This window comes from Borostomias antarcticus (assembly GCF_949987555.1).
Source record: "Borostomias antarcticus genome assembly, chromosome: 15".
NCBI lineage: Eukaryota > Metazoa > Chordata > Actinopteri > Stomiiformes > Stomiidae > Borostomias > Borostomias antarcticus.
The window spans coordinates 15882474-15892021 of NC_140248.1; the positions used below are offsets into that span (position 1 = coordinate 15882474).

At 46.0% G+C, this 9548-nt stretch overlaps 1 protein-coding gene across 1 annotated transcript; it reads right to left on the reverse strand.

The window, feature by feature from the left end:
* Positions 1–257: 257 nt before the first annotated feature.
* Positions 258–8992, reverse strand: cdc23 (CDC23 (cell division cycle 23, yeast, homolog)). The gene is made up of 16 exons (XM_084449455.1): positions 8874–8992; positions 8464–8536; positions 8224–8361; positions 7827–7869; positions 7602–7707; positions 7342–7474; positions 6079–6256; positions 5479–5576; positions 3534–3615; positions 3218–3371; positions 2830–2949; positions 2643–2718; positions 2454–2515; positions 1906–1984; positions 1686–1805; positions 258–1154 (listed from the first exon to the last, which is right to left on the reverse strand). The coding sequence occupies exons 1-16, from the start codon at positions 8978–8980 to the stop codon at positions 999–1001; spliced, it is 1725 nt and encodes a 574-aa protein (XP_084305581.1). The 5' UTR covers positions 8981–8992; the 3' UTR covers positions 258–998.
* Positions 8993–9548: the final 556 nt, after the last annotated feature.

Sequence of the window (9548 nt, forward strand, 5' to 3'; positions counted from 1 at the left end):
CCACAATCCTTTGCGCAGCGGTAATGTGCGTCACATGCGCGAGTTGACAGCTGTAGACGAATGTCGCGTTATGGACAGCGACGGATGTGGGCTAATTTCAAGGCGCAATGTTATGACAAGGTAGTATGTCCCAATTGGATGCCTACTGCTTGCAAAGTACGTACTTTCTAAGGGCAGCTGTAGTAGGTACTGGTAGTAAGAAGTAGAAGTATGCGATTCGGAACGCAGCCATACTTTTTCTCATTTTCCAATGGAAGATTGGTGAACTGTTTTCCAGGATGCGTGGGAACCATTTAAAGGGGTAGTTCAGAGTTTTGGAAACAGCCTTATTTACAACTTACCCATAATGCTGATGGAGAACATTTTCAACTGATCTCGTTCAGGCGTCAGCGGCATGCTAATGCTAGCACAATCGAACCAAAATGGCTAGCATTCAAAGAAAACTCCCTGAAACACTCAAAACAAGTAAGGATCGCCAGATGAACTAAACTCATCAAAGTCAGACATATCCCTTTCTAAGATGGCCACTGCAACTTGTATTGATGGTAAGAGAATAGTCCGCTCTTCTGGTCCTTGTTGCCGGATAGTTACTTCTTGCACTGTGGAGTGTTTAAGTGAGTTTTCTTTGAATACTAGCCGTTTCTACTACATTGAGATAGCATGACGCTAACGGCAGATAAACAGCATGGAATCAACTGAAAATGTTCTCCAATCAACATTATGGGTCGTAAAGTCGTAAATGAAGCTCTATGTCCAAAATTATGAACTACCCCTTTAATCCCGCTCCTCCACACCCCTACCAGTGTTCAAATGAAACCTAAGCTACACCAAACAACCAAAATAACAATCTGATTGCTTTAATCCATGAGCACAGATGACAGAAGGCAGTGTTCATATGCAACGCTTCAGGCCGGGTTGAGGGCGCGTGCGTTGACGTCACGGTGTGTTCAGGTCGGGTGCGCTGACGTGACGGTGTGTTCAGGGCGTGTGTGTTGACGTCACGGTGTGAAGGAGGACAGGTTGAGGGGAGAGACTCTTCTGACGGGGGTGTTGTTGTTGTTGGAGAGCGGGGCGAACAGGTCGGCGGACGGAGACTCCGCCTGGTCCCTGACCTGCGAGATCTGTCTGAGCAGGGCCTTGCCCTCCTCCCGGGCCTGCACACACACACACACAGGAGTCAGCCAAGAGTGGCACTGAAATGTTGATAGATAGCATCTCTGTGATTTCACAGTAAAATGTGCACTTGAAAGCTTGAACAACCAGGATATCAAGTCACTAGAGGTGTAACGTTACACTAATCTCACGATACGATACTGGGTTGACGATAACAATACGATACGATACACTAAGGGCAGGTGTGAAGCGTTGCAGTAGTGCTGCTGTTCACACCAATAGTGCATTTCTCCACATTTCTACTCCACTACACTTTGTGAATTTAGAGCTTAACTGTTGTAATATCATGGATAGGCCTAGAGACAAAAGACATGTTTGTTACCAGTGTTGTGTAGCCAGCGTTCACTGATATACAATAAACATATCACGATGTTTTCACCTTGCCGATACGTATTGTGACGTTTCTTTATCGCGATATATTGTGGCACGATATATTGTTACACCCCTACAAGTCACAGTCCAATAGGGTGAACTGCTCCTTTAATTTGCGAGGTTCCAAAGGCGGTTCTTACATCGTTGTAGTCACAGCAGCGTTGTGCGCAGAGCGAGGCCTCGTCGTAGAGCTTGTTCTTGAAGTAGTACTGTCCCAGGTAGCGTAGGGCTGTGCTCACCTCTGCGTGCTCGAGCTGCTCCTGAGCAGAGGGAGACCAGACGCAAGTTCTCACACGCTCATACATTCACAGAATGAATATGACCCAACCTACACGTTGGCATGCGCACACACACACTTACCCCACAGGAGAAGATGTCTTGGATGTATATGATGTAACTCTGGGCTGCGTCGTCAGCCTCGTTCAGCTGTTCGTGGAGTCTGTCAGTGAACAGGAGGTTAGGAACACCGGTCTCTCTCCACACTCAAATACTACGTTGAATCGCGGCGCTCCGCATGCTACATAATAGAGTCTGAGCCACTTCGCTGCCCAAACTGGTGTTCTGAGGGTGTATCGACGGGTCAGAATTGAAAGAGTGACAGGTCGTAGCAGCAAATGAGAGACACTGGCCTAGGTTAGATGGGCGGGGCAAATCGCGAGATCGCGAAAGTCGTTACTGATTGGTGTCGCAGGGATTCCTGCGAAACCAATGAATTGCCAGGATTTGAGCACCAGATTTTCACATGAAGTGTCCCGGACTAGAGATCTGCAGCATGCAGTAACATAGTAAGAGTAGCTAATGTAATGTATCAGCGAAATAACTCTCATGGGTCTGGCCTTGAGATTAGGAACACCAGTGCAACAGTAAGGTGGGCACACACAGGCACACACTCACACACGCATACTTACTTTGCAAGCTTGAGTAAAGCCATCCTTTCCACGTCGCCTACAGAGTAAGCTCTCCAGTAGCACTGACCAAGAGAAACATCTATAAATGATTCACATCCATAACATCATTGATTCATCCCATCATCTGAGGCGCTGAGGTAAGACCTGACGGTGAATACAGAAGATGGACAGAGGCGTGGTGTTGCTGACCTTCTTGGCCTCTACTTGCTGGGAGAGTTTCTCATAGCTTTCCCCCAGGGCCACCAGCATGCGGGAGTCATTAGGCCTGACCACACACACACAGTCACATACTTTGTCAAACAAATACAATTTCAATAAATAATAAATAAAATTTGTCTAATAAAGTCATGTCTCGGACGTGTACACCCACACACACCTGAGTTGGTGTGCCTTTCGATAGTAGTAGAGGCAGTAGAAGGGCATCTTGAGGATCTCGTAGGTCTGTCCCAAGCCATACCAGGCCCGGTAGTCCCGCTTGTTCACCTCTATGGCATGTCTGGTCAACACAAAACAGAACCATACGGGTCGTCCATGATTTTATTCACACAGTCAAAGCTAATTAAAACCACCCGATATCAGATTGTTTCATTGAGCCATAGCGTCCTAACAGCATCCTACTTCAATGACTCATCCCTCCCAGTCGCCTGGCTGTTGTTATTCCACCGTGCCTCACATGGCTCTGGCCGTTGGTTTTAGCCTTTCATTTGTAAACAAATCTCTCACTGCCATCTAGTGGAATTTCCCTGAACTACCCCCGGTCTGACCTGTAGGCCTGGATGGCCGCCGAGGTGTTCTTCATCTCCATGTACTCGTGGCCCATCAGTGTCCAGGCGCCCAGGCAGCGTGGGTTGAGCTTCAGGGCCCTCTGGAAGTAGAGCGCCGCCTTCTCGTGCTGGGAGCGCAGGCTGTAGTAGTTCCCTACGGACGGGACGACAGATGGAGACGACAGGACGGATCTCAGACACGGCTGATTATCACCAACGGCTGCGTGCGGTCTGGGCACCATAGCAACAGTCACCGTGGGAACGGAACATAGAAGAGAAAGCATGCTGTTAGTGGAGGAGGTTCTGGGATCCGTACCGATGACACAGCAGGTCTCCACGCGGTACTTGTCTATCTCCACCAGGTTGTGGGCCAAGTAGCTCAGCTCTGGCTTCATACCCTGAGGAAGAGAGACCAGGGTCAGAGAGAGGAGGACAGGGGAGGAAACTAAACAAGGATAGGAGAAGAGACAGGAGAGGACAGGAGAGGGGAAGAGACAGGACAGCAGAAGAGACAGGAGAGGACATGAGAAGAGACAAGAGAGGAGAGGACAAGAGACAGGAGAGGGGAAGAGACAGGAGAAGAGAGGAGAGGAGACAGGAGAGGACAGGAGAGAAGACGGCAGAAAAGATGAGAATCAGAGAGGTGGGAGATCCATTCCTATGCTCTCAGTCTCATAACTGACTTTTAAATGTTTACATTACATTACAGTCATTAAACTGACACTTTTATCCGGAGCGACTGAAAATAATTGCATTTAACGTAGGAAGAGCCAATGTACTACTACTAGCCAGAACTCAGCTCAACTCAACTCCTTTCTAAAACAAGTGACTAAGAGCATAATCTAGTGCCGAAGGCAAAGTGCAAGAATAGCAATCTCAAATGTTTGATATGTGTTTTATTTAAGAAAAATGTATGTTTGATGCCCATCGATGCATAACTGCATACTTATACTGTCTAAATCATCAGACTCTTTCTAATCTCTCATCTTCACTCTCTCCTGTCTCCTTCCTTCTCCTCTCTCTTCTCCTGCTCTCCTCTCAACAACCTCTATCCTCTCCTCTCTCACCTGTCCCTCAACTCTGTGCTGGTCCTGTCTTCTCCTACCACAATCACTGCCTTTTTTACATAGCTTACATAAATAATAGACTAGATTAGGCTACACTTAACTGATATTTCGTTGCATTTGCTGTTGCTTTGACTGGCACTTTTTAGGTGGCTGGAGGAACATTAACGCAAGCTAGCGCCAAAAAGACGGTGGCTCAATCAGTCAGTCAGTCAGGGCAGCGCCTCTGATTCGCATCTTGTACTCGCGCTTGTGGTGTGGGCCGTCTCCTTGACAAATTACAGTATGCTTGCTGACTGACAGACAGCAGCGCGTAAGCTATGTAGATGGAGGCTCCGCTTCGGCTCAATAGGCTAGGCTACTGGGTGTAGTTCCAAGTCGTGTTTCTTCACTGTATTTTTTAGATAACGTTACATATTTATCACACTTCAACTATATTTTTTACTTGTCCGATCAGACAACTGTATGAGGCACTTGCCAGAACAGAGTTTACTGGTCCAGGGGAAGCAATAAGCTATAGGGATGTTAATAGTTAAACGACTATCGATTAATTGCCAATAAGAATTTACTCGAGTAAGATTTGGTTAAGGTTACTTATGATCATATACAATGGTTCAGATCAAAACGTTGACAAAACTAGAACTTTTGAGAAAGTTGATAATTGCTCTACCACCGTTTTGGTCATACAATGGATGTGGGTGGGCACCGTGAAAAATCATTCAAAAAACATGTTAAACTCTCAATTTATGAATAAATAAATAAATAAATATTTTAAACTGCTATGTACCCTATTGAGGAGTAGGCTAGGTACTGGCACATGTTGGTCCAATTCAAACACTGGTTAAACACTAGCCTACATTATTTTGTAATTGGCTCGCTGAAGAAAACATTCAAAACATACGATTTTTAATTTAAGACAGTATATAGGCTAATTGTATAATTATTTTTTGTATCAAATGTATGGTGTGGCGGCAAGGAGTGGCGGCAAGGATTGGGATCAAAACCTTACTAGCGGAAACATTGTGTGTGTTTGTATGAAACCTAAAGGTGTTTTTATGCTGCCCGCTTGGCCAGGTCTTTCTTGAACAAGAGCTTTTAAATCTCAGTGAGCTTCCTTACCTGGTTAAATAAAGGCTTATATATATACCTGTATATATAATGTGAGTAGTGCTGTAGTGCTGCCCCAGAAGGTCTCACCCGGACGTAGAGCAGGTTGGAGAAGGTGTCCATGTTCTCGATGCGGAAGGGGTCCTGTTCTCTCAGCTCGTTGAACAGAGCCAAGGCCTGGTCAATATCTGCTCAGGGGAACAGCCCAGGTGGACATGGGGGGAAAAGTTCACCTTGAGAAACTCCAAAAAATAAATAACGACTGCATATATTAAAGTCTGTATTTAAATAGATCAATCCTTCTAGTAATTTCACATGAAACAGACCACTTCTTTCCACTACTCATTCAAAGGACTGCAGACATGAAAGCTATACGTCGTTGCCATACGTTGCCCAGTGACCAGCTAAGACCCCATTCCAGCCAGGAACCCCCTGAGTAAGAGCGTCCGGCCAGCCCAGACCAGAAACCCCCTGAGTAAGAGCGTCCGGCCAGCCCAGACCAGGAACCCCCTGAGTAAGAGCGTCCGGCCAGCCCAGACCAGGAACCCCCTGAGTAAGAGCGTCCGGCCAGCCCAGACCAGAAACCCCCTGAGTAAGAGCGTCCGGCCAGACCAGGAACCCCCTGAGTAAGAGCGTCCGGCCAGCCCAGACCAGGAACCCCCTGAGTAAGAGTGTCCGGCCAGCCCAGACCTCGGATGTTGTGGTAGGCCACGGCGATCTGGGAGATGATGTAGGTGCTCTTGGAGAAGCCCGCCTCGATGAGGCTCTGGTACTTCTGAAGCGCCTCCTTGATCATCTGCAGCTCTGTGTACATGTGGGCCATGAAGAAGTCTCGGATCCAGCAGTCCGGCAGAGACAGCGACTTCAGCTGTGGACAGGAGAGGACAGCAGGGACAAGTTAAGCCGCTAAGGAACAGAGCTGGGATGGGGAATATTTGCAGCGTGGTAAACTTTGCCCACCTTGAAGGTGCTACATGTTAAGATTCTTGTTGTTTCGTCATATATCTATATTAGCAAATTAAACTGGTTAAATCGGCAGGGTTGGTGAATATGTGTCAATACGGGGCGGTTGTAGCTTAGTTGGTAGAGCGGGTCGTTCAATGATTGAAGGGTCAGCGGTTCGAATCCCAGCTCCGACTGTCGAAGAGTCCTTGAGCAAGACACCTAACCCCAAATTGCTCCCAATGAGCAGGTTAGCACCTTGCATGGCAGCTACCGCCATTGGTGTGTGTGTGTGTGTGTGTGTGTGAATGGGTGAATGAGAGGCCATTGTAAAGCGCTTTGAGTGCCGCTAAGGTGGAAAAGCGCTATATAAGTGCAGTCCATTTAGCAATACAACATCATTGCCTATCACAACGTAACAGTAGGGGAATACTTTGACATGAATTCACTTCACCAGCCCTGCAGATTTAACCCTTTAACTCCACCCGGTTCATTGACTAATATAGATAATAATATACGAAACACCGAAAATCTGACGCATAGCACCTTTAAGGAGTTGATCTGAGAGTAACTACAGATAATAAGAGTAATGTATAAATGCAGGGATTTTCCTGCATAGAGGGTTTTTTGGCGCCCCCCCCCCAAAGAGATTTTAGCCAGAGCCAAAGGAAAATCACCAGTGCCAAAATGCTAAAAATTTAGAATAAAAATAGCAATTAAAATCTCCAAATGTGTTTGATAGCTTGTTTCAAGTGCAGCCCATCCCTCTTTCTTGCATTGTCCATGGTTTGGACCACTAGTAATCAAGATCATTAATAAGACAGGTTACCAGTATCTTAAACATTTTGGCTTCATATCCACTTTGTGTCATGTCAGGAGATTTCCTGCGACTGTGAAAAGTGAGCTCAGTCAGACATAGAAGAATATAAAAAATTGTGTGTGCATCACCCCCCAAAGACCCATTCTGAGCCAGGAAAAGCCCTGTAAATGTGTGTGTGTGTGTGTGTTGACCATTTCCAGGTTGGTGATGAGGTTGCAGAGCTCCTGCCAGGCGCCCCAGTGTAGCGGCAGGGCGTGGGTCGCCTCTACGAACACGTCCACCGCCTCCTTCAGCAAGTCCAGCTTCCGCAGCACCACCCCGTACCTGCACACACACACGCGCAGTTACAGGTCAGGTGTGCTAGACGCTTACTGGGAGTCCCACGTGTGTGTGAAGTGTAGTGGCTGTATTGAAGTGTGGACGTGGGCCAGTGGGAGGCGCTGTTGCGTACAGGTACAGAGCGAAGCCGTCCAGCTCTCCGGCACCGTGCTTCTTGCTCAGCTCCACCCTCAGCTCCCGCAGGGACTCGTTACGCACTTGGCCCTTCTCCAGGGGTCCTGCAGCCAATCACAGCCCAGCAAAAAGGAGAAAACAAGCAATCAGGTCACTGAATGGGGTGCCAGTGACATGGTCATGGGCGGAGTCACAGAGATGCGTTTCTAGGTCTGCTCCTCACCCAGGCTGTCCACTGTCTCATCATCCTTCTTCTTCTCTCCAGACTGGCAGCAAATACAAAACAAGGTGACATGGTCAACATTTGAAGAAGTATAGATGTATATAGTATATATAAAGTATATAGTATTTAGTTGTTTTTTTAAATTAGTACTATGCTTTGGCAATATTTACATAGTATTACATTTCCTGCCAATAAGTATATAGATGTATATAGTATATATATAAGTATAATGATCTATATATATATATATATATAAGTATATAGATGTGGAAGACCATGCAGGATTAGCCTACCAACACAGAGAGGTGGAAGGAATTTAAAAAAGACATAGTTCCTTTGAATAATACCAACAGCTTCGTGGTCATGTTCTTTGAGAAAAGCAGCAGCACAGTCTCACCAGATAGCGCGAGTACATGTACAGGAAATAGGCCTTCTGGCTGTGGCAGCCTCGTAGGAAGTAGGCGGCCCGGTCGTACTCCTTCAGGTCGAAATAGGACTTGGCCAAGCCAAGAGCATCCAGGTCCTGGGCATCCTCCTGATACCAGAGAGAGATAGACTTTTTTTCTTTTTTTTACAATTTCAGACTAAATCATGCAGACTAATAACGACTGTATAGCCAGTGATGTTGGACACAGACCTCAGTGAAGGGAGGGGGTGGAGGTAATTCATTCTTGGGCAAGGGATCCAGGGCAAATGCTAGTTCTGATGCCCTAAAATTGAGTCAAAAGAGGAATTTGAAATATCATGTTGATGTTCAAGAACCGATGAGCTGTCACACACTCGAATAGCTATGCAAACGTTACAGGTCACAGCACCGCAGCCATATTAATACAAATTAATCATAATAATTTGAGTCACACCGCTAACGTTAATAAAAATAGACGTAGAAGCACTAGTTAGGAGTAGTGATTAGCCGCTCGATAAAATGGTAGTCAGCTAAGCTAGCGTTAGCAAAAGCGTCAGTGAGTCTCTCAATACAGCGAACAACTTGACTTCCAACTTCTCCACACATCCAAGTAGTAGACAAAAACGAAGATAGTTTCTTACCATTTCACGCTATGTACTAGTCCTCTTTCTTTACAAAGCGATATCACAGAAATCAGCTGTTTCTTTATTTGTACTAAATCTCCAAACTCACTACAGAGGGCCGCCATTTTTCATAAACGTTTTGTACGTCATGAAAACGCATCGGTACTATTGGACGATAGCTATCCAATGGAATAGCCAGGTCAAACCCATACAAGCGCACACTTCCATATTTCACCACAAGGTAGCAGCATGCCCAACCAGACCTCATGACCATCCCAATGGTACTGTCCTGCCTCCCTCAAATGTACATTATTGATTAGCAAACTATGTGCAGTGGTAAATGCCTTGACCAAATTATTATGCCAGACAAAGGCACGTATATTGAACAGATTTGTTGTTAACAAATCGTATTGGAAAGGTTAATAGTAGGCTAGTAGTAGGCTACTTTATTGATCACCGGGGTTAAATTGCACTGTTAAAGCAAAAGACTAAGCTAATACCATTCTTCTTTCTTCTCCATCTCTTCCCTTCTCCATCCATTTTAACTCAAAATTGAGGGTTCCTTAGCATGCCTAGGTTGTCTCTTGTCCAATGTTTTTCATGAAGTGAGGTTAATAAATCCATAGTCTAACGCCGCTCGACGCTCAACTGCATTAAAAACAGGCCATTTATATCCATTCTGTTGCTGTCACT

What these genes read in the sequence shown, in the direction of transcription:
- cdc23 (XM_084449455.1), bottom strand. Translation starts at nt 8,980, where the DNA reads ATGGCGGCCCTCTGTAGTGAGTTTGGAGATTTAGTACAAATAAAGAAA. An exon ending in CTAGTACATAGCGTGAAATG is followed by an intron (nt 8,537 to 8,873) that starts GTAAGAAACTAT and finishes ACTCAATTTTAG; the next exon opens with GGCATCAGAACTAGCATTTG. An exon ending in AGCAAGTAGAGGCCAAGAAG is followed by an intron (nt 2,516 to 2,642) that starts GTCAGCAACACC and finishes TCTCTTGGTCAG; the next exon opens with TGCTACTGGAGAGCTTACTC.